The sequence below is a fragment of the Giraffa tippelskirchi genome, chromosome 7 (assembly GCF_054371585.1).
Source record: "Giraffa tippelskirchi isolate mGirTip1 chromosome 7, T2T-mGirTip1v1.2.pri, whole genome shotgun sequence".
Classification (NCBI taxonomy): Eukaryota; Metazoa; Chordata; class Mammalia; order Artiodactyla; family Giraffidae; genus Giraffa; species Giraffa tippelskirchi.
The window spans coordinates 89,663,020-89,687,118 of NC_137281.1; the positions used below are offsets into that span (position 1 = coordinate 89,663,020).

General features: G+C 38.8%; 2 protein-coding genes and 1 long non-coding RNA gene across 9 annotated transcripts in view; 1 reads left to right on the plus strand and 2 right to left on the minus strand.

The window, feature by feature from the left end:
* SUPT16H (SPT16 homolog, facilitates chromatin remodeling subunit) overlaps positions 1–19,483 on the plus strand; it is a 36,886-nt gene extending 17,403 nt beyond the window's left edge. For 4 of the 5 annotated variants that reach the window (XM_081506769.1, XM_081506768.1, XM_081506767.1 and 1 more), the window contains 19 exons: positions 518–608; positions 1,341–1,414; positions 1,551–1,663; positions 4,787–4,852; positions 4,966–5,061; positions 5,146–5,261; positions 5,352–5,505; positions 6,021–6,148; positions 6,659–6,794; positions 6,898–7,024; positions 7,285–7,403; positions 7,916–8,041; positions 8,565–8,677; positions 8,964–9,039; positions 9,456–9,625; positions 16,553–16,682; positions 17,174–17,303; positions 17,432–17,509; positions 18,162–19,483. In XM_081506769.1, the coding sequence (XP_081362895.1) occupies positions 518–608; positions 1,341–1,414; positions 1,551–1,663; positions 4,787–4,852; positions 4,966–5,061; positions 5,146–5,261; positions 5,352–5,505; positions 6,021–6,148; positions 6,659–6,794; positions 6,898–7,024; positions 7,285–7,403; positions 7,916–8,041; positions 8,565–8,677; positions 8,964–9,039; positions 9,456–9,625; positions 16,553–16,682; positions 17,174–17,303; positions 17,432–17,509; positions 18,162–18,307 (2,189 nt within the window). In that variant the 3' untranslated portion in view covers positions 18,308–19,483. Of the gene's footprint in view, positions 1–517; positions 609–1,340; positions 1,415–1,550; positions 1,664–4,786; positions 4,853–4,965; positions 5,062–5,145; positions 5,262–5,351; positions 5,506–6,020; positions 6,149–6,658; positions 6,795–6,897; positions 7,025–7,284; positions 7,404–7,915; positions 8,042–8,564; positions 8,678–8,963; positions 9,040–9,455; positions 9,626–16,552; positions 16,683–17,173; positions 17,324–17,406; positions 17,510–18,161 lie in introns of all 5 variants that reach the window. The other variant, XR_014058668.1, reaches the window with a different exon arrangement.
* LOC145512665 (uncharacterized) lies at positions 12,182–16,495 on the minus strand. The gene is made up of 2 exons (XR_014058679.1): positions 15,987–16,495; positions 12,182–14,305 (listed from the first exon to the last, which is right to left on the minus strand). It is a non-coding gene; the product is annotated as an uncharacterized LOC145512665 (long non-coding RNA).
* A 186-nt stretch (positions 19,484–19,669) lies between the features above and the next one.
* The window catches only part of RPGRIP1 (RPGR interacting protein 1), a 179,037-nt gene continuing 174,607 nt past the window's right edge, over positions 19,670–24,099 (minus strand). For all 3 annotated transcript variants that reach the window (XM_081506750.1, XM_081506753.1, XM_081506751.1), the window contains 3 exons: positions 23,605–23,689; positions 20,905–21,035; positions 19,670–19,863 (listed from right to left, as the gene is read on the minus strand). In XM_081506750.1, the coding sequence (XP_081362876.1) occupies positions 19,751–19,863; positions 20,905–21,035; positions 23,605–23,689 (329 nt within the window). In that variant the 3' untranslated portion in view covers positions 19,670–19,750. The remainder of the gene's footprint in view (positions 19,864–20,904; positions 21,036–23,604; positions 23,690–24,099) is intronic.

Consider the following 24,099-nt stretch of genomic DNA (forward strand, 5'->3'; position numbering starts at 1 on the left):
ACACCATTCCCTCCTGATACCTCAGGTCAGTCTTGAGAAATCCAACTGGCAATCCATAGTCCTAGGTTGTTCAATGAGAATAAAAACTCCTCTGAGGCTTCAGTATTTGAACTACTCTGGCTTGAAATACATATTCATATCCTAAACCTTGAAAAATTAAGTCCAGCATTCTTCCAACAGTAATTCACCCGTTCAGTAGTCTTGTTCTTCAAAATGTATAGTAAATTTAATGTAATGCCATTTATCAACTCTTAAATTATTTCACTGAGACCAGCTAGGGTTCCACAGTCCCCCTGGAGTGATTCTCAAACAGTGTAATTAAAGAATGACTGGGTGGATTGTTTTTTAAAATGTACATTTCTAAGCTGTACCAGCCCTGCAACTGTATTCCTTATTGTGTGTTTTGAGAAACCCTGCTTTAGGTGACTTAACAAGTAAAAATAATGTTGATTTTAAAAATGTGATTTGTGGTTTTTTCCTGAAAGATACTTTAATGTCCCATCTGTCTTGTCATTAGGTGTGAAGATATGTGATGTATATAATGCTGTCATGGATGTGGCTAAAAAGCAGAAGCCAGAGCTGCTGAACAGAATTACCAAAAACCTAGGGTAAGATCCTGTGATATACATTGTCACTGTGTCAGTTTTCATGACTGGCAATCAAGCAAAGTATTCTTAGATGATTCAACCAATGTTTGTGGACTATTCAACTTAACTGTGTGCCAGACACATTATGTTATCAGAGAATGTATGTAAGTTCATGGAGACCTTTTCAGACCAATGCTGTAGATATTTCAGGCTTAAATTACAAATGTGAAGAAACATTACATACAATATTTCCTCTCTTAGAAAAACTCAATTCATATTTGCAGAATAAGCACTCTGAGATATCCAGCTATTTAAATTCTTAAAGTTTTTATTTACTCCAGTGTTTCTCAAGTGTATTTGATCATTGAACACCTAGATATACTACTAACATATTATAGAACCGAAGACATATGAGAAACAAAAGCTCTAGGCAGGCTCCTTAGATGAAGCTGGTTGGGATATATTGTTTATTTCTGGACTTCTGTGATGGACTACAGGAAATACATTGACCTATACCGTGTTTTGGCCTAGGAGACTTAGTAAATCCAGTTATCAACATTCTACTAGAAATTATCTCTTATTCCAGTTGTTATACGTTCTTGGTAGTGTGCCCTTTAACAACTCATCAGTAGTGGCAAATTACTCAGCTTGTTTGCCTGCCTTACCTTGAAAATTAAAATAGGATATAGTGTACCTGACTCAGGTTAGAGGCCTTTTAGCCTATTGTTGAAGTTTCCTTCATTTCTTTTTTAGGTTTGGAATGGGCATTGAATTCCGTGAAGGTTCTTTAGTAATTAATAGTAAAAATCAGTACAAACTAAAGAAAGGTGAGTTTTACATGCATACATTAGAAAAATACCTTTTAAAATACTTTCCCTTAGTTTCATCTCCCTCTATTCTGTATAAAATCACACTTCTCCAAACTTTCACAGCCATTCACTGATTTCTGTTTTGCTGGTTTAGGGATGGTTTTCAGCATCAATTTGGGAATCTCAGATTTAACTAACAAGGAAGGGAAGAAACCAGAAGAGAAAACCTATGCCCTGTTCATTGGAGATACAGTGCTTGTGGATGAGGTATATATTGCTTCTTTCATGAACTGAATATTGAAATGCATTTTTAACCCTATGGTTCCTCCTCCCTTTTTTTTTTAAATGAAAGTATAGTTGATTTTTCCAGTAGTCATGTATGGATGTGAGAGTTGGGCCATAACGAAGGCTGAGTGCCGAAGAACTGATGCTTTCAAACTGTGGTGTTGAAGATTCTTTTTTTTTTCTTTGGTGTGTAATAAAGTTTTATTAAAGTATAAAGGAGACAGAGAAAGCTTCTGACATAGGCATCAGAAGGGGGCAGAAAGAGTACCCCCTTGCTAGTGTTGGCAGTGGAGTTACATACTCTAAGATAACAGGATTAGCCAGAGGTTTAATCCAGAGACTGTCCTTCAGGCAGGATACATTATTGTTATAATCCTTGTAAAGACAGACCTACTCCCATAATTTATTTTTAAGATAACAGAATTAGAATCCAGAGAGTTTAATCCAGAGACTGTCCTTAGGCAGGATACATTATTGTTATATAATCCTTGTAAAGACAGACCTACTCCCATAATTTACATTTTAAGATAATAGAATTAGCCAGAAAGTTGAATCTAGAGACTGTCCTCAGGTGGGATACATTATTGTTATATAATCCTAAGGAATGTAGAGAGAGAAGAAAAAGTTTGTCCTTTCTTCCTCCTTCAGAATTCCAGAACCCTCTCTCCTTGGGGACCCCTAGTCTTATCAACCTGCCTAGGAAATGACTCTCTCATTACCCCCTTTGCTTTTAGGAGAATTATGTTGCCAAGGGAAAGGGGCGTCGTTTTCATTCCATAACTACTTGCTGCTGTTAGGGGCGTGGTCCCTAAATTGTTGAGGCAACATATTCTCCTAACCCTCATATTGAGGGTCTCTGATCCAGGGGCCCCAAGTAATAGTTGGAGGAAGCTGTGGCACTCGTAGGAGCTTGGACAACCATTTGTAACTTAAAAGCTTTTAGATGGGTAGAAAACCCCATTATACAGTTACAGACGTAAAGCAAAATAGTCATTTAAAACCAAAATGAAAAGTCACATTATGTCCATAGTTACATCAGTCCATCTTAGAGTTGTTAGATGTCATCAGTTGAAGAAAAGGCATCACATATAATTGTTGTTAAAGGTATTCGCAGACTTGGAGAAAGTCTTTTCCTTGAAGTGGAGATGTCCACCACGGGAAGCCTTCCACTGATGAAGAGGGGAGTGCTCCACAGACCCAGCAGTTAGACTGATTATGAAATGCTGCATAGGAGTGAGGCCAGGACAGGAAGGCATTGTCTTGAGGATCAAACAGCAGACTCAGGATCTTTGGAGTCAGCAAGAAGTAGGCTCACATAGATTATCAGGCCCATCTTGTCCTGAAGAATCCTGGACGAGCCCCCAAGATGAAAGGTTGTTTGCTGAATCACGAAAAGACAGCCGGGATTCTTGGCCTCCGGAGGAGAGGAATTCAATCCGGGGCCAGAGACGAGGCTTGATTGCTCAGAGCTTTTGTGTAATAAAATTTTATTAAAGTATAAAGGAGACAGAGAAAGCTTCTGACATAGGCATCAGAAGGGGGCAGAAAGAGTACCCGGTGTTGAAGATTCTTGAGAGTCCCTTGGATTGCAAATAGGTCAAACCAGTCAATTCTAAAGGAAATCAATCCTGAATATTCACTAGAAGGACTGATGCTGAAGCTCCAATACTTTGGCCACCTGATGCAAAGATCCGACTTACTGGAAAAGACCCTGATGCTGGGGAAAATTGAAGGCAGGAGGAGAAGGAGACGACAGAGGACGAGATGGTTCGATGACATCACCAACTCAATGAAAATGAGTTTGAGCAAGCTCCAGGAGATGGTGAAGGACAGGGAAACCTGGTGTGCTGCAGCCCATGGGGTCACAAAGAGTAGGACATGACTGAGGGACTGAACAACAACAAATAGTTGATTTACAATATCATGTTAGTTTCAGGTGTATAGCAGAATGATTCAGTTTTATATGTGTGTGTATATATATATCTCCATATTAGTTTCCATTTTAAGTTATTAAAAGTATAGTTCCGTGTGCTACATAGTAAATCCTTACTTACTATTTATTGCTAGTCTATGTTATGTGGTGTTTTTTCTTTTTATCATTTGTTAAATGCTAGCTAAGGGGAATTAGAGATGCCTATGAAAGCCTGACCTAGTACAGCCAGGAATACAGATTGTTTAAACAAACTCTATCACATTGTGGCTTGAACCTTGATTATGATATCAGGAATTGATTCTGTAACAGAGCTGATTTCTTTTTTAATGGCTTTAACAGTTTACATACTATGCAATTAAAGTGTACATTTGTGACTTTTAGTATATTTACAGTTAATGCAACTATCACCATAGTCTAGTTTTAGCACATTTTCATCACCTCAGAAAGAAACCCTGTGCCCATTAGCAATCACTCCTCATTTCCCTCCCAGGCCTAGGCAGTGACTTTCTTTTTCTAAGGATTTGCCTTTTCTGAGCATTTGGGGGTTTTTTGTGACTGGTTTCTTTAACTTAGCAGGAACTGATTTTTTTTTTTTTTTTTTTTTTTGCCACTTTATTTTTAAATAGGATAATTGCTTTACAGAACTTTTTTGTTTTCTGTCAAACATCAACAAGAATCAGCCATAGGTACATCCGGTCCCCTCCCTCCCGAACCTACCTCACATCTGCTTCTGCATCCCACCCTTCTATATTGTCACAGAGCCCCTGTTGATTCTTAATGGTAGTAAATATTTCATTGTTGTTATATGAACACATTTATACATTAATTCATTGAATCTTTATAATTTTTCTATGAAGTAGATACTCTTATCCAAATATGTAGATAAAGCAACTGAGGCACAGAAAAGTATATGTACCTTGCCAGATGTCACAGAGCTCAAAAGTGAGTGAGCCAGGTTTCAAATCAAGCCAGTATTACTCATTATCCCATTGTTGCCTCCCAAATTGCAGTCCCTAATGTGCATTTGGGAAGATAACTGGTTTTATGTGTTGTCAAAGACTTTTTTAGTGCTAGAAGATTCAAAGCATGGCCCAGCTAGTTACTGGGTTCGAAAGTGAAAGTATATCATTTAAATGCTCTTAGAGATGTCTCACTTCCTCTTTGTATTCCAGGATGGCCCAGCTACTGTTCTCACTTCTGTGAAGAAGAAAGTGAAGAACGTAGGGATTTTTCTAAAGGTAGGAAAAAGATAATAATGAGTGGTGAAAAGTTTGATACAATGAAGACATAAACAATGATGGCTAAAATAATTAAGACTTGAATTTCTGATGATGATTTTTTTTCCCCATAGAATGAGGATGAGGAAGAAGAGGAAGAGGAGAAAGATGAAGCTGAGGACCTGTTGGGAAGAGGTTCCAGAGCAGCTTTACTTACAGAAAGAACACGAGTAAGTTTACTGTTTGAAAACTACTTTAATATCCTGTTTGTCATGGTTCACAGGTCCTGATAACTTCAGTTTTCCCTTCTTTAGAATGAGATGACTGCAGAAGAGAAGCGAAGAGCCCATCAAAAAGAACTGGCAGCTCAACTCAACGAGGAAGCAAAGAGGCGATTAACTGAACAGAAAGGGGAACAGCAGATTCAGAAGTAAGAGTTTGCATGGAGTAGTGAGATTGTCTTAGGGTTATATGTGATTTGCAGAAATGTCTCAAGAACATTTTTTTATTTCCACTCTAGAGCTCGTAAATCTAATGTGTCCTATAAAAATCCATCTTTGATGCCTAAGGAACCACACATTCGGGAAATGAAGATCTATATTGATAAAAAATACGAGACTGTAATAATGCCTGTGTTTGGCATTGCGACACCTTTTCACATTGCCACAATCAAGGTACTGACATTGAATCAGGCTTCATTCGAATAATTGCTTAAAATAATTGTGCTTACCATGGATGGCTGTCCTGCCTGCATGTCTCTCCTGTTCTGTGCTCCTACTCACTCTGCCTTTCCCATGTTACTGACTCCCCCACCCCGCTCACTAATATCCTGCTGTCATTTTCTTTCCTTTGCCACTTGCACTCTGGAGAAAGTTAAATGATTAGTCTATAATCATACTTTGCCTGTTTCTCTTTGAACTTGAAGAACTTTTTAACCTGTTGTCATAAACACGGCACAGAAAAAGAACTTTGGGAATTCAGTGATTCTTTTAGAAACACGTTTGGTCATATAAAAAAATAAGCTAAATATGTAGTTTATTAGTTTTAGAGTAAGGATTACAGGCTAGGTTTAGCTGTCAGTTTGTAACTACTAGCTTAATTTTAACATGTCTATAGCTACTTACCTTCATCTAGGAAAGAAATCTATTTGTTTGGTTTCTTTGCTAATACGTTTCCTTTCTTTGAACAGAATATAAGTATGTCTGTGGAAGGAGATTATACTTACTTGCGAATCAACTTCTATTGCCCAGGCAGTGCTCTGGGCAGGAATGAGGGCAACATCTTTCCCAACCCAGAAGCCACTTTTGTCAAGGAAATGTGAGTTCCCAAGGAAACAACCACCCTCAAATCCCTGCTGGCCAGAGCAGTACCCTCAGAAACCCAGAGAGTGCTGTGTTCTCCCACATGCTAGTGAATGGTGGCACTTGATTAGGAGGATCGCCTTACTAACCTTGTACTGTTTTGAGGTTGGAACCTAATTTAAATCCTCATAAAGATATTTTATCCTCACTTGACATATTTGTTGATGAAATATCAGATGTGTGCCACTCTGGAGTCTGTTTATTCTTGAAGTGAAATAGGATCATTTGGGGAAGTTTATGCAGGATTTGAAATATAAGTGTGACTCCCCCACTCGGTGGATTAGCTATATATAACATCATCTGTTTAAGAGAGAGAAAGGATTTTTTCATCTTTCCAGACATTATTTCACCACTCGTTGGTACCTTTTTCTCCTAAAAGGTATTAAGCCAGTTGTAAAACACAGTAATGGGCGTGGGTTACCAGGAATGATAAAGAAATTACATAAGTGCTCCCCCTTTTCTGTAGTACATACCGAGCTTCAAATATGAAGGCACCTGGAGAACAGACAGTTCCAGCCTTGAACCTTCAGAATGCTTTCCGAATTATAAAAGAAGTGCAGAAGCGTTATAAGACTCGGGAAGCAGAAGAGAAAGAGAAGGAGGTGAGCCTGAAAACAGCAAAGTGCCTTTGTGCAAAAGGACACATGAAGGTTTGGGGACATGGAAAGATATGTGAGAATTCACGTTGATTTTCATTCTGCTTAGGGCATTGTGAAACAAGATTCACTGGTGATCAATCTAAACCGGAGTAATCCCAAACTGAAAGATCTGTACATTCGCCCAAACATTGCCCAAAAGAGGATGCAAGGCTCCCTGGAGGCCCATGTCAATGGTACGGATGATCTCTCATGTGCCTGGGCTTTGTCTCTGGAGGCACATCTGTAGTAATGACAGACCAGATAGCACAGTAGGAAGTGCTGGGAGGAGTCTACTTTGACATGCTGTGTGGCCAGAAGGAAAGGAAAGCTCTGTACCTTGTTGGCATTCCCTCTGACCCTGTTCAAATCAGCCAGAAAAGATGCAGTACCTTTTGGGCTAACGTGATGATGTACCTTGATACTTAGCTGCTTCCTCCCCCACATCCCCACCTAGGTTTTCGCTTCACGTCTGTCCGAGGAGACAAAGTGGATATTTTGTACAATAACATCAAGCATGCTTTGTTCCAGCCATGTGATGGGGAAATGATTATTGTCTTGCACTTTCACCTCAAGGTATATCTTTCTGTCAGCTAGCTGTGAGCTCTTGGGCAAGATCTTACTGTCACAGTGTTTCTTTTAAAATAGTGATGAAAAATATCACCTGTCACATAAGATGATTAAGGGCACTGAATAAAATAATGCTTACAAGCCCCCAGTGCCTGAAATCTCAAAGATGCTAATCGTGTTCGTTCCTTGGTGTGATACATAATGATCTCCAAAACATATAGATCTGTTCCACATTCCTGTTTCTGAAATAGAAAGTTTTTGCTTTAGACAATTATCAACATAATCTCCAAAGTCCATTCTAATAAGTAGAAGTACTTTTAAAAATTTATACTCTTTTATATTCCCAAACGTCATTATTTATGATGACACCTGGAGTGGTTTAACTATTCTTACATAAAAGCTGTGATTTTTAGCATATATATTTTAATATTTTCATGTTTTGTTGTTATTTTGCCTGTGTAGACTTCTTTGCGAAATAAGTCTTAAAATTTCTTGTTCTTTCTACTTTCTGTCTTTAGAATGCCATCATGTTTGGGAAGAAGCGGCATACAGATGTACAGTTCTACACAGAAGTTGGGGAGATCACCACAGACTTGGGGAAACATCAGCATATGCATGACCGAGATGACCTCTATGCTGAGCAGGTGAAATTTTGTATTTTATTTGCAGGATAGAGAGGTAGGATTCAGGCTTCCCTGGTGTCTCAGCAGTAAAGGAATCCTCCTGCAATGCAGGAGACACAGGAGATGTGAGTTTGATCCCTGGGTCAGGAAGATCCCCTGGAGAAGGGCATGGCAACCCACTCCTGTATTCTTGCCTGGAGAATCCCGTGGACAGAGGAGCTTAGAAGCTAAGAGTTGGACATGACTGAAGCAACTGAGCACGAGATAGGATTCAGCCCAGATCTGAGCTCAGTAATTGTTATATTTTATAAACCACTCCGGAAACTAGGCAAGAATCTGCTGGGATGGTGTAGTATGTTGGCTATGAATTAGACTTAATTTGTAGGCGTAACTCTCCAATTAATTTTAGCAGCCTGTAATAAAGTATCCATGTTAGTATCGTAGTTAACAGAATTAAGGACTACAAAAGCACTTCATGGTTTTTGAAGGGATTACTATTAATAAGTAAAGTGATAACTAGAGTTAATTTGTATTTCTTCTACAGATGGAAAGAGAAATGAGGCACAAACTGAAAACAGCCTTTAAAAATTTCATTGAAAAAGTAGAGGCTCTAACCAAGGAGGAACTGGAATTTGAAGTGCCTTTTAGGGACTTGGGGTAATGTGTCATCTTCTTTTTGGCCTTCAGAAAAATTAGTTATTCTTCCTTTAATAATAACTTAGCATAACATATCATGTTCTTTTTCCTATGGACATCCATTATCTCTTGGAAATGCTCAAGGGCTGGGTGAATAGCTAAGACAGAGAGGCTCCCTCTGGAAATGAGTCTCCAGCGAGTGTGCTGGAGTTTTGTTTGGAATGAGAAAGGAAAGAAGCCTGTTGGGACGGCAGCAGTTTCTCTTGCAGTGAACCCCATCTTATGTGAGTCTCTTATTGTCTTTCAGATTTAATGGTGCTCCCTATAGGAGTACCTGCCTCCTTCAGCCTACTAGTAGTGCGCTGGTAAATGCTACAGAATGGGTGAGTATTTCTGACCTCTTTTTAGGAAGAAAATTGTTAGAGGAAAGAAAGCAAGAGGGTAGATGTTTTGAAAACTAGGTCTTTATTATATCTTAGTACTTTAATTTTTTATATTTACTTACCTTAGATATAAAAATTGAACAAATGATTCTTTAAAGGTCTCTTTTTTTTAGAGATAGTTTCTTTGCATAGTTTCCTTAAATGAATCCTCCTTGAGGGAGGATTTCAATCTTGCAGATCCTTTAACCTGAGCTTCTTGGTATGTTTTATCGCTTTTAGTCTTTGCCCCAAAAAAGCAAACCAAAAACAGTTTAGTTATCCTTTGTGTGGTAATTTTTAGATCCTGAAAGCATTTGAAAATGCTAGTGTTTTGTGGGAAGTATTTTTAAGAAAATAGTTCCTTTCTTCCCTGACAGCCACCTTTTGTGGTAACATTGGATGAAGTGGAGCTGATTCACTTTGAGCGAGTCCAGTTTCACCTGAAGAACTTTGACATGGTGATCGTCTACAAGGACTACAGCAAGAAAGTGACAATGATCAATGCGATTCCTGTTGCCTCTCTTGACCCCATCAAGGAATGGTTAAAGTAAGTAGACTTGCCAGCAATCTCCTATCCCACGAACACAGTTTTCTAGAGTATGAGTGTGGTATGTTATATGTAAAATCTGTTGGTATACTTAATGAAACTGCCTTTGGGTTGTTACCAACCAGGACTTGAAAATTTGGGATCTGTTAGACATAGAGCCACTTTTTCCTGAATACCCAACAGTAGTTCATGCATGCATGCAAGTGAAGTCACTTCAGTCGTGTCCGACTCCTTGCCACCCATGTATTCAACACATATCAAGCTTTGGAGCAGAGGCAGGGGGAGGAGAGCAAATGCACTGGGTTCAGTCAGTTCAGTTCACTCACTCAGTTGTGTCCGACTCTCTGCGACCCCATGGACTGCAGCACGCCAGGCTTTCCTGTCCATCACCAACTCCCAGAGCTTGCTCAAACTCATGTCCATTGAGTCAGTGATGCTATCCCACCATCTCATCCTCTGTCATCCCCTTCTGCCTTCAATCTTTCCCAGCATCAGAGTCTTTTCCAGGGAGTCACTTCTTCACATCAGATGCCCAAAGTATTGGAGTTTCAGCTTCGGAATCAGTCCTTCCAATGAATATTCAGGGTTGATTTCCTTTAGGATTGACTGGCTGGATCTCCTTGCAGTCCAAGGGACTCTTAAGTGTCTTCTCCAACACCACAGTTCAGAAGCATCAATTCTTCGGTGCTCAGCTTTCTTTATAGTCCATCTCTCACATCCATACGTCACTACTGGAAAAACCACAGCTTTGACTATACAGACCTTTGTTGACAAAGTAATGTCTGCTTTTTCATATGCTGTCTAGGTTGGTCATAGCTTTTCTTCGAGGGAGCAAGCGTCTTTTAATTTCATGGCTGCAGTCACCATCTGCAGTGATTTTGGCGCCCGAGAAAACAAAGTCTGTCACTGTTTCCATTGTGTCCTCATCTATTTGCCATGAAATGATGGGACCAGATGCCATGATCTTAGTTTTCTGAATGTTAAGTTTTAAGTCAACTTTTTCACTCTACTCTTTCACTTTCATCAAGAGGCTCTTTAGTTCTTCTTCACTTTCTGCACTGGGTTAGAATCACTGAATTAAGGGCAAGATCTCTGGGCTGTCCTCTTCTCTGCTGTGGACTAAGAGTCTAAGTCTCTGCCTAAGACTGCCTTCTTTAAATGGAGAGTACTCAGAAAGTTCATATGATACAGAAGAGGTTGCATGTGACCTTGCATATGCTTAACTCTGTTGTTGATCAACTAAGTTTCAAATGAACTAGTATTAATTGAACAACCACTCTCTGCTTAAGTCATTGGCTGCCAAAGGGTGGCTTTAGCCCCTGCATTATCTTCACTGGCTGTGCATTCATGCTAAGTCGCTTCAGTCATGTCTGACTCTGCGACCCTATGGACTAGAGCCCACTAGACCCCTCTGTTCATGGCATTGTCCAGGCAAGAATACTGGAGTGGGTTGCCATGCCCTCCTCCAAGGGACCATCCCAACCCAGGAATCGAACCCATGTCTCTTAGGTCTCCTGCATTGGCAGGTGGGTTCTTTACCACTAGCGCCACTGAAAATCATAGTCTGAGATCTTTTTTGACTACTTGATGGATGTATAAAATTTCTTACTAGTTCTCTATTTTTACTAAAATATGAGATAGAATATATATTTATTTTAGCTTTTACCTTTCACGTACTTACACTTCAGCTAAAAGAATTCCTCATAGGTATGCCAGAACCCCCAAAAGGGAGATGTCACTTCATAGGAAAAGGGTGAGGCATGTGTGGCCATGAGTATAGTTTGCTCTGCCCTGCTTCCTCCTTCCAATTATCTGTAGCGGGAGGTACTGCAAATATAAAACTTCTCTTAAGAAATAGTTGAGAGAGCTTAAGAAATGGTTGAGAGAGCTTAAAAATAGCCTGTGAGAAAGATCCAGCTTTATAGTTTCCATGAGAGTTTTCCTTGAAAACATTTGCAGGTAAGTAATATGGTAGCAAAAATATATATAGATGTGTGTGACTGTTTTTGGCTGTGCCAGGTCTTCGTTACTGCACAGGTTTTTCTCTAGTTTCAGAGGGTGGAGACTACTGTAACTGAGGTGTGCGGCCTCCTCATTGTGGTGGCTTCTGTTACTCCAGAGCCCGCCTACGCTTCAGTAGTTATGGCACATGAGCTCAGTAGTTGTGGCTCCCATGCTCTCGAGTACAGGCCCAGTAGTTGTAGTGCATGAGCTTACTTGCTCCACAGCGTGTGGGATCTTCCTGGATGAGGGATTGAACCCGTGTCTCCTGCATTGGCCAGCTGATTCTTTACCACTGAGCCACCAGGGAAGCCCCTGTGTGATTTTCTTAAAATCCTCTTTATTGAGGTACAATTTACATGTAATAAAATTCATTAAGTATATGATTTGATGAACTGTAGCAATTGTATATAGTCTCGTGTCTACCATCATAATGGGGATATGGAACATTTTCTTTACTCCCCAAAGTCCTCCTACCCTTTGAGTCAGTCCTCTCCCTCAACCTTGTCACAGGTTTCTGTCACTGTACAGTTTGCTTCATCTAGAATTTCACATAAATGGAGTTATACAAGTATGTAGTGTTTTGTATCTTCTTTATCTTTCACTTGGCATAATGCTTTTAAAATTTACTCAAGTTGTTGTGTACATCATTAGCATACTCCTTTTTGTTACAGAGGAGTACCCCATTGTATGGAGAGTCCCTGCTTTATTTACCCATCTACCAGTTAATAGACATTAGGATTGTTTCCCTTTGGGGACTCTTAGGAATAGCTGCTATAAACACTATGTACAGGTCTTTGTATGGACATACGTTTTCATTTCTCTTGGATAAATGACCTAAGAGTGGGATTGCTGTGTCATATGGTTTATGGTTAAGTGTATGTTTAGCTTTATAAGAAACTACCAAATCCTTTGCCAGGGTGGCTGGAAAACCTGCAGTATGTGAGAATTGTAGTTGCTCCACATCCTCACCAACACTGGTGGTATCAGTCTTTTCATTATTGGCCATTGTGGTGGGTGGCTTTCTCATTGTGGTTTCAGTTTGCATTTCCAAGATTACCGATCATTTTGAGCATTTTTTCATATGCTGTGTGTCATTCTATACTTTGATAAAGTATATTCGTGTTTTTTGCCCATGTTAAGAATCAGATTGCTTTACTACTGAATTTTAAGAACTTTTTAGGCTAAATAAAGTCCCTCATCAAATACATTGTGCATATATTTTCTTCCAGTAGTTTCTATGCCTTTTCATTTTCTTAAAATATCATTTGAAGATCAAAAGTGTAAATTTTCCATGAAAGATGTTTAATCAACTTTTTCTTTTGTAATTTCCTCTCTTTATGGCTTTATGTAATAAATTTTGCCTACCCCAAAGTCATAAAACTCTTCCAGAGTTCCATAGGTTTAGGTCTTATATTATATCTGTGATCCATTTTGAGTTAATTTTTGTTTACCATGGTGTAAGGATGAAGGTTTGTACTTTGTTTATATGTAGCCAATTATTCTAGCTACCATTTGTTGAAAAGATTATCCCTTACCCATTGAATTACTTGGCATGTTTGTTTAAAAAAAGAATTTGTAGGAGAGGCTCTATTTCTGGATAGTGTTTTCTGTTCCATTGGTTTCTGTGTCTTCTTACACTGATCCTGTAGTGAATATTGTAGCTTTATAATGAATCTTGAAATCAGGTAGTGTAAGTCCTCCCATTTTGTTGCTTTTCAAAGTTGGCTATTATTATTTTGACTATTCTACATAAATTCAACTTGTATCTTTCAATGAACTGGTTTATTTTGTCAAAGCTGTCAACTCTAGTATTTGTGCAATACTTTTACCCCTTTCATTCCTAATATTGATAGTTTCCTCTTTTTGTTAGTCTTTCTAGAGGTTTATCAATTTTTATTGAATTTTGTTTTCCTTCATTATGAAATGTCCTTTCTTATTTCTGGTAATAGTCCTTGTTTTGAAATCTACATAGTGTGATATTACTATAGACTCTAGCTTTATTAATTTTTTATTTTGTATTAGGGTATAGCCAATTTACAATGTTGTAGTAGTTTCAGGTGAACAGCAAAGGGATTCAGCCATATATATACATGTATCCATTCTACCTCAAACTCCTCTCCCATATAGGCTGCCATATAATATTGGGTAGAGTTCCATGTGCTATATAGTAGGTCCTTGTTGGTTATCCATTTTAAATACAGCAATGTGTACATGTCTATCCCAAACTCCCTAACTATCCCTTTCCCCTGGCAGCCATAATAAGTTTGTTCTTTTAAGTCTGTGAGTCTGTTTTGTAAGTTCATCTGTATCATGTCTTTTTAGATTCCACATATAAAGGGATGTCATATAACATTTCTTTCTCTGACTTGCTTCACTCAGTATGACAATCTCTGGTTGCATCCATGTTGCTGCAAATAGCATTATTTCATTCTTTTTAATGGCTGAGTAATATTCCATTGTATATATGTACCACATTTTCTTTATCTATTCCTCTCTCGGTGGACATTGAAGTTGTTTTCATGCCTTGGCTTTTTTTCTAAATCCATTCTGAGAATGTCTGCCTTTTAATCTGTGTCTCTTTTGCTGTCTTGCATATAGGGTTGTCATTACTATCTTTCTAAATTCCATATATATGTGTTAATATACTGTATTGGTGTATTCTGACTTAACTTCACTCTGTATAATAGGCTCCAGTTTCATTTACCTCATCAGAACTGACTCAGATGCATTCTTTTTAATAGCTGAGTAATATTCCATTGTGTATATGTACCACAACTTTCTTATCCATTCATCTGCCAGTGAACATCTAGGTTGCTTCCATGTCCTAACTATTGTAAACAGTGCTGCAATGAACATTGGGGTAAACATGTCTCTTTCAGTTCTGATTTCCTCGGTGTGTATGCCCAGCAGTGGGATTGCTGGGTCATATGGGCAGTTCTATTTCCAGATTTTTTTTTAAGGAATCTCTACACTGTTCTCCATAATGGCTGTACTAGTTTGCATTCCCACCAACAGTGTAAGAGGGTTCCCTTTCCTCCACACCCTCTCCAGCCTTTATCATTTGTAGACATTTGTTTTCCATTTGTAGACTTTTTGATGGCAGCTATTCTGACCCGTGTGAGATGGTACTTCATTGTGATTTTGATTTGCATTTCTCTGATAATGAGTGATGTTGGGTGTCTTTTCATGTGTTTGTTAGCCATCTGAATGTCTTCTTTGGAGAAATGTCTGTTTAGTTCTTTGGTCCATTTTTTGACTGGGTCACTTATTTTTCCAGTATTGAGCTGCATGGGTCGTTTATTTTTCTGGTATTGAGCTGCTTGTATATTTTGGAGATTAATTCTTAGTTGTTTCATTTGCTATTCTTTTCTCCCATTCTGAAGGCTGTCTTTTCACCTTGCTTATAGTTTCCTTCATGTGCAAAAGCTTTTAAGTTTAATTAGGTCCCATTTGTTTATTTTTGCTTTTATTTCCATTACTCTGAGGGGAGGTTCATAGAGGATCTTACAGTGGTTTATGTCAGAGAGTGTTCTGCCTATGTTTTCCTCTAGGAGTTTTATAGTTTCTGGTCTTACGTTTAGATCTTTAATCCATTTTGAGTTTACTTTTGTGTATGGTGTTAGAAAGTGTTCTAGTTTCATTCTTTTACAGGTGGTTGACCAGTTTTCCCAGCACCACTTGTTAGAGATTGTCCTTTCTCCATTGTATATTTCTGCCTCCTTTGTCAAAGATAAGCTTTTCTCCTTTTTATGCCTGCTTTTAATTTTATGATTCTTTACAATCATCTTCCTAGTTTGCTGATTAGCTACACCTCTAACTTGTCAGAGTCTGCATTCAGATAATATACCATGTCTGTTAGAAGGTTCTTATGCTTCCATTTCTCTTATTCTATTCTTTCTGCTATTATTACCATACATTTTGCTTTTAATATGCTATGAATTCCACAGTTGTCATTATTTTGGCTTTAAAACAGCTATTCCTTAATTTACAAAATGAGAAGGAGAAAGTCTTACTTACATATTTAACCATTCTCATTGCTGTTATTCCGTTGTGAAGTTCCATAGGGATTTTAGTCTAGTGCTGCTTATTATCCAGTGTTTGAAAACTGTTGTTCCATACTTTGCTCGGTTTTCTGGTTGTTTGGGTGAAAAGGTAAATCAAATCCTTGTCACTTCCATCATAGCTAGAAGCAAAACTTCAGTGTATATGTTTGTGCCCATAGTGGGTTTATGCTGGAATCTCAGGTTTTATGGCTTCCCTGGTGGCGCAGATGGTAAAGAACTTGCCTGCTACGTGGGAGACCTGGGTTAGATACCTGGGTTGGGAAAATCCCCTGGAGGAGGGCATGGTAACCCACTCCAGTATTTCTGCCTGGAGAATCCTCATAGACAGAGGAGCCTGATGGACTACAGTCTGTGGGGTTGCAAAGAGTCGAACACGACTGAGTGACTAAGCACACCCTCAGGTTTTATGCTGACGGTTTCCTTTTGTGGCCCTTACCGTTACTGTGTTCTAGTTTTCTTTTTTTTTCCCCACCCATATTGATTGTTCACCTCAACAGAAGTGGATAAATGTCATTTGAACATTTCTTAACACAAGGCATGTTAAGTAGTTTTTTTCAAAAATGGGGTTCTGTCGTGAGGGCTAGTGCTCTGGGAGACCAGATATCAGCTGTTTTAGGGTATGTTCTGGTGGGATAGCGCAAAGAGTACCTGCTCTCACATATGAAAAGAGTATCTGCTCTTCCGAGATGTTAATGACCAACACGATACTGGATGTTCTCACAAAGTACAGAGGTGGGATTTCCCTGGCGGTCCAGTGGTTAAGACTGCTCTTTTGGCATGGCCAAAACCAAAAAAAAAAAAACCAAAAGCCGAGTATGGAGGACTGATTTTTTTACTTCATAATGTTATTTTTCTTTAGTTCCTGTGACCTAAAATATACAGAAGGAGTACAGTCCCTCAACTGGACTAAAATTATGAAGACCATTGTTGATGACCCTGAGGGCTTCTTTGAACAAGGTGGCTGGTCTTTCCTGGAACCTGAGGGTGAGGTGCGTGAGTGTGGGGTTTCTTTTCTGGTGTATAGTTTTGCCCATTATCATTTGGGCAGCTAGGAGAATGCCACATGAATAGTACATAAGGGACCAATCAAATGGGAGAAGTTCTGAGCATAACTTGGTATTGTTTCTTCAAGTTAGTTTTACAGGTAAATGATAAATTAATTGGGCATTGGTAGCCACTCACAAGGTTTCTTTAAAATTACAAAAACTACTGTTTAAATGAATTTCTTAGTTTTCAGAGAAAAAACTTCAAATCGTCTTGCAAAAGTTGTCTAATTATTATATCTTACTAGTAATTTAAATTAAGTCTGTTTTTCTCTTGGTTACTCAAGGGTTTAGGTCTTTTTTTATTTCATTTTTCGTATATAATAGAAATAATGCTGGTGCACTCAGTGGATTGAATTAATTCATTAACTTATTAATGAAGTAAATTTAAAGAAAAAAAACCACCCAGTATTTAGTATTATGCTCCAACTCACCAGGGGAGTGATGCTGAGGAAGGGGATTCCGAGTCTGAAATCGAAGATGAGACTTTTAATCCTTCAGAGGAAGACTATGAAGAAGAGGAGGAGGACAGTGATGAAGATTATTCATCAGAAGCTGAAGAATCAGGTGAGTCTTCATAGGGACAAGTGTTCATGACTTCCTAACCTTAGGCAATTTCTACAGGCTTTGAAGGGAATAATTTTATCATTCCATTCTGTTTCTGGTCTAGTAAATCATGCTTAATATTATTCCAGATTATTCCAAGGAATCATTGGGCAGTGAAGAAGAGAGTGGAAAGGATTGGGACGAACTAGAGGAAGAAGCCCGAAAAGGTAAATTTTTTTGTTTTATTTTTTGAGACACAAATTTCAGTATTTTGAGATATTATTTGCCTGATAAAAGTAACATAAAACAGTGTAAAACTGATGTGGAGTCACAGCTACAGCTTCATTGACCAGGAGAGCAAATGAGGTCTGGAGTGCATCCATACTCTCAGGGGGGACGACTCTGCTGACTTGGAGGCTTTTTTCATCTGCTCAGCCCCCACAGTGGGTCCTTAGCCGGGATAGTCTTGTCAGACTCCAAAATTAGGCTGTTCGGTTTCCAAATCTAAGTCAGATAGTAGTCTAGCTTTATGGCCCTCTTCCAGGTTAAGAAAGTTTTTGTAGTACTAGTTTTAACTACTCTGAAACCAAATACCAAATGTAAGTTAAATACTACTGTACTGTATAGCCCAAGCATAGTGATAGGTCCTTTGCATAGATTACCTTTAAGCCTAAAACAGTTTTCCATTTTATAAGTAAATCAAGGCCCAGAAAGGTTATGTACTTGCCCAAGATCGTACAACTAATAAGCAACTGAGAAAAGATTAAAAGTTAAGTCTGACTCCAAAGTTCATTCTCTGCATTATTTCATGCTGTGTACAATAGGGTTAGATACCTAAAGCTAACATCTAGCTAACTAGTGCCTCGTTCTTCTGTTTAGCTGACCGTGAAAGCCGCTATGAGGAAGAAGAAGAACAGAGTCGAAGTATGAGCCGGAAGAGGAAGGCATCTGTGCACAGTTCAGGCCGAGGCTCTAACCGAGGTTCCAGACACAGCTCTGCGCCTCCCAAGAAAAAGAGGAAGTAACTTCAGAACTTTGGCCCTCAGCTCCATTCTTCCTACAGCCAATCCCTGAAAATTTTACATGACATAGAAACTGTATTTTTCCTTTTTTTTTTCTTTTGAAGTTTTGCCATTTGTGTATGGGTTTAGGGGGCCATTTGTGTGGACCAAGCTACTCGGGGAATTCCAGGCCCACCAGGACACGTGCGAATGGCCCCATCCAGATGGCAAGGGAGGAGGTGTTCTTGAAGAAGGGCAGAGGCTTCCGCTGTTAATAAATACCGTTTCATTCCTCTCTCTTCCTGTCACCTTCTGCCAGGACATTGTTGGCTTCTGACATCTTATTTTTTGATGTCTCAAAGCTATATTTCCAAGACATTGGTACACGGTGACCTTTGCCTGCCTGTACCATGGCTCTTGACCAGCAGATTCGATCCTCCATCCTACCCTCCTGCCATGACCTTCCTCACATCTCTTTAAGATACATCTTTGCAGTACTCAAGAAAAGGTTCTTGGAATTTGCTAATGGCGTAAGCAATACAACTTGAGATAGGCTGATCGGGCTGGTATCTCCGTCTGAGTTTTCCTGCTTTCTTGCCTCAGGCAGATTCTGAGGTATTTCTACTGCCTTGGAAGACATAAGAAGCAGTGATACTCCCTGGCTTGGTTTCATCTTCCTTACAAATTCACACATGGTACAATGGTGGAAGCAAAATTACCATTGTTTCTTTTCTGATGTATGAGGAAAGAATGGCTATGCCTCGTGTACTGCTTCTAGTGAAATCTAGAAGGAGGCTCAAAGGAGTCAACATTTAGATCTGGAAGGGGCAAGTCATGCCTTGGGCCTAGAATACCCTGATGAGAAAAGAGAAGAGGAAGGGAGGCGACATCTACAACACAGCCTCTCGTCACTGCTGCTCCTTGTTTTTACTTGTCTTGCATTGTCCTGTATTTATCACAGTTTCTGTTGGACAGCTTTTTAAGTATTTGGGGAGTTTATCTTGCCATCCTCTCCCTCCTGGTTCTCTGCACCCACCTGTCCCACTGCAGTTCCTTCTGTGTTCTGTGACTTTTAAGAGAAGAGGGGGGAGGGGTCTCGGATTTTGTTCATTTGTTTGTTTATTTTCTCCTTAGCAGTAGGACTTGATATTTTCAATTTTGGAAAAACTAAAAGATAAATAAACTGTGGTTTTTTTTTGTTGTTGTTGTTGTTTTGTTTTTATAAATTCACATTCTGTGACAGTTCTTCTGCAGTTCCTAAAAGCAAGCCTGCTTCTTCCTAGAAAAGTGCTAAGGCATAGAGAATAATTCTCTTTATCCAGCTAGTATCACAAAAAGAAACTGTTACCATGCTAAACTTTCATTGAGACATCACAGTAAACCAAATTCATGGTAGAGCAAGTTACTTTATAAGAGACTTTTTACTATGGTTCCCTCGGGGTTTAGAATGGACTAGCACTTGTTCCATCATGAAAACAAATCTTTAGTCATCTCCTTGTAAATGGCATGGAGGGCGGCAGCAGCTTGAAGGGACACCTTGAGCTTTCCTATGGGGGTAGCCCGATCTTCAGGGCTAACAACTGTTGGGAAAGGAAAAAGAAACCAGACATCTGTATCATTCAACTGAAAAACACTGAAATAATTTAATTGAAATATTAAATACTTAATATTTTATATTAAATACTAAAATATTTTCCACATTAGGTGCTGGGGATACTACACAAGGTTACTGCCTCCTATTTTAGTGGGACTCAATCTGATGGAAGACAGTGGAAAACAATCATTACAATATAGTAGAGCTAGTGCTGGGATGAAAACTCAGGGTGCTTTGGGAACACAGACGTGGCACCTCATCCAGAATGGAAGAATCAGAAAAGGCCTTCTGGAGACAATCCCTGTGTCTTCAAAAAGTAAAAGATACTCTAAGCATGTACAGCATGTGTCAAGATTTGAAAACAAGTTTGAAAAACTATAAGAGATGACAAATGAAGCTATATTGATAAGCAGGATCTAGATCGTAACAGGGCATTTGTCTTGTAAGAAATGTGGTTTTAATTGAATGTATTAGAAATGACAATGTTTTATTTGGGTTCCAAAAAAGTGACTCTACTCTGGGGAATATATTCTAAGGGGGCATGAGTAAATCAGGGAAGGTAGTTAATGAGGTTATTGCAGTAATTCAGGAGAGAAAAGGGTTCTGAAGTTTCAACAGTGGAGGTAGGTAGGGGCAGATTCAGAACACAGTGTTGGAACTGAAGACATCAGAATCAAAGATGACCATTTTGGATGGGTTAGGGGAAATGCAGGGTAGACAGTTTCAGAACAGATTGGATAAGGGAGGTCAGAAAGGCTGATGTTTAAATTTGCTTGAAATTAAAACAATGTGTCTTTTCAAAATCTCCCTGTCTCAAATACTGGAGATTCATAATAGATGCTAGTTGCCAGGAGGTATATGAGATAAGATATACAACTGACAAATGATTTAGAAAAACAGCAGTAGGGGTTTCAATCCAAATTGTCTCATCAACTATGTAGTAATTATGTATTAAAAGGTCAAAAATACTCAGGATTATTCCCTTAGACATAAGTAGAACTGAGGAGCACCAAAATGTATGACTCACTGTCTAGATCTTGCTCTAGGATGTCTCTTCCTGACACCAGGATCGGCCACAGTTCCAGATATGCGTAGCCTACTTCTTGACATTCTTTCTTTTCCTCCTCAATAGGGTCACTTACTACTGTAAACTTGAAACTAAAGGAGAAAATATCCATTTAACTCAGCACTACTGATACACTTAGGCTTAAAAAAAAGGGATAAAAGTAATCATAAATTAAACATTGTATTCCCTGAATCACTCTTCCTCCACCTTATAAGAATGCAATGGCAAAAGACTGAGAAATTGGTATGACTTACAAAGTAACAACAGGCTTGGAGGGAACTAAGACTTGAGGTAAAGTAGTTGGTTAAATTGTCTCAAAACTATTGAGAGATACATTTCCTTGTAAGATGGGTTTACAGCTTTGCTGAAAGATTAGAAATGGGCAGTGGAGGTGTTACACAAAACACAAGATTATGGAAATTAGAAGAGGTTTTTATATTTGTAAATGACAGTTTTATACCAAGCCTGAGCAGAGTAAAGGAAACAATACAGAATTACAAAGTGAATATAAAAATAAAAAATAAAAAAAAAAGTAAGAGTTGTAAATCTTGGAAGATGATATGGTAAAGATCATAGCACAGTTCCTCCCAAGCAGTGAGCAATTAACAATTATAGAACCCACCTCAGATACTAAAATCCACAGATACTCAAGTCCTTTATATAAAATGCTGTTGGATTTGCATATAGAATATAATTTAAATCATCTCTAGATTACTTATAATAGCTAATACAGTGTAAATGCTATTATAAATAGTTGTAAATACAATGTAAGTGTTAAGTAAATAGTTGCCAGTACATGGCGAAGTTAAATTTTGCTTTTTGGAACATCCTAGAATCTAGAATTGTATTTTAAAATATTTTTCATCCATTGTTAGTTGACCCCATGAATGTGGAACCTGCAGATACAGGAGGCTGACGGTATTAGTCTAGCAAAGAATGATACTGAATTCCAGAAACTGAGACCTATTAAAATTTTTAGGTAAAATTTACATGACAAATTCACTATTTTAACCATTGTAAAGTGTACAATTCAGTGTTTTTAGTATAATCATAATATTGTACAAACATCCCCACTATCTAATTCCAGATCATGTTCACCACCACTAAACCTACACCCTTAACCAGTCACTTCCCATTCTCTCCCTCAGTTCTGGTGACCACTAATCTCCTTTCTGTCTCTCTGGATTTGCCTCTTCTGGATATTACATATTCCTATTCATTTTTTAAAAGCAAATATTGGTGGCCCATAGTTCTACGGGAGCAAGAATAGGACCAAAAATTCAAGCATTTTAAATCACAGTTAAATATGAGAAGCTGAAAAGAAATTCTAAAAGTGATGCATTTATGGCTACGAAGCATTATGTTTCTGTATCAGTACTGAGAACTTCAACAATGCAAAAGGACAATGCTGACTCCTCCACCTCAGCTTTCCCAGGAAACATGATAACTCGCCTCACCACTTGCTGCATGCAATACCAAGTGCCTTAGGGGAAACTACGTTATTTCTGCAGCATCCTCTCTGGAGCCTTCAAGTTAAGTATTATCTCAAACATCATAGAGCTAGTAACTGGAAGAGTCAAGATTCAAAACCAAGTCAGTGTGATTACAAAGGCAACATTCTATCTATCCACTATGGGCTTTTCTGGGCTTCCCTGATAGCTCAGTTGGTAAAGCATCCGCCTGCAATGCAGGAGACCCCAGTTTGATTCCTGGGTCACGAATATCCCCTGGAGAAGGATAGGCTACTCACTCCAGTGTTCTTGGACTTCCCTTGTGGCTCAGCTGGTAAAGAATCAGCCTGCAATGCAGGAGACCTGAGTTTGATCCCCGGGTTTGGAAGATCCCCTGGAGAAGAGAAAGGCTACCCACTCCAGTATTTTAGCCTGGAGGATTCCATGGACTGTATAGTCCATGGGGTCACAAAGGGTTGGACACGACTGAGCGACTTTCACTTTCATTAGGCTTTTAGAAAAGTAATGGATTAGAACACCAGTCCCATACTAGTTCTTACTCACACACATGGAAAGGAGGTAAGGTTGCCAGACTCTGACAAAAACAAACAAAAATAGATGTCCATATAAATTTGATTTTCAAAATTCTGCTAGACAACGAGAAAATTTTCAGTCTGTGTATATCTAATGCATTTCATCTGGAACCTCTAAAAAGAGGGCTCCTCAGATTATAGGAATATGACAGTCGGCTTTCCTAAAACTTAAGAGTAGACTCGGATTTTACTTCAAAGTATTCCTGTAGAGAAATCATTTTTAACTCAAAATATAAAATTGCTATTATAAAGGCATAATATTTGGTAAGCTAACAATGGTACTGTGTTTGCAAGAAATGAATCAAATTATTCTAGAGTGTCAAGGTGGTTTGTCCTTTCTGTAAGGGGCACTGAGTGTTGACACCAATTGCTGCCTCAAAAAAAAGCGCTCATCAGAGGCTGACATGGGTGAGAAATGAACTAATCCTATGAGATTATATAATTTATCAGGTAGTCAGTCACAAGCATAAATTACTCAAGTTGATGGGAAATTCATTAGGAGAATATTAATATGAAAGAAGTTATTAAAATACTCCACATCAGCACAAAACCAGACTCAAACTCCTGAATTCTTGTGTGATGTCTCCTGTCTTTAGAAATAGGAAACAGACGCTTACCGTCCTTGCTCAGGATCTTGTCCAATCAGCATGGTGAACAGAAACTGCCTCCGTTCTTTTTGCTCCACTGGGTCCAGATCTATCACTGTATTAAGGGTAAGTGGAGAAAAGAAAAGAATCATATACTGTTGCTATTTGGGCACTAAGACTTTCATAAATGGTTTGTGCAAAACAGTGATTTAAACCAGACACCTGGCAAGCATGGGTGCCCAGGAGCCAGCTACTCGTTTTCATAAATAAAGTTTTATTGGACACAGCCATCCCTTTCCTGTGTGGTGGCTTTCCAACTATAATGATAGAGTCGAAGAGTTGTGACAGAGACTGTTTGGCCCACAAAGCCTAAAATATTTACTACATGGCCCTTTAAGAAAATGCTTCGAGTACTGATAGAAAGGAAGCCTTACAATCCATGTTGTAAGCTGTTCTGCCAAAGGCCAAGATAAATGTGCTCTCCCCACTCCTCAACTGGAAGAATTCTAGGAGACTGATTTTTTT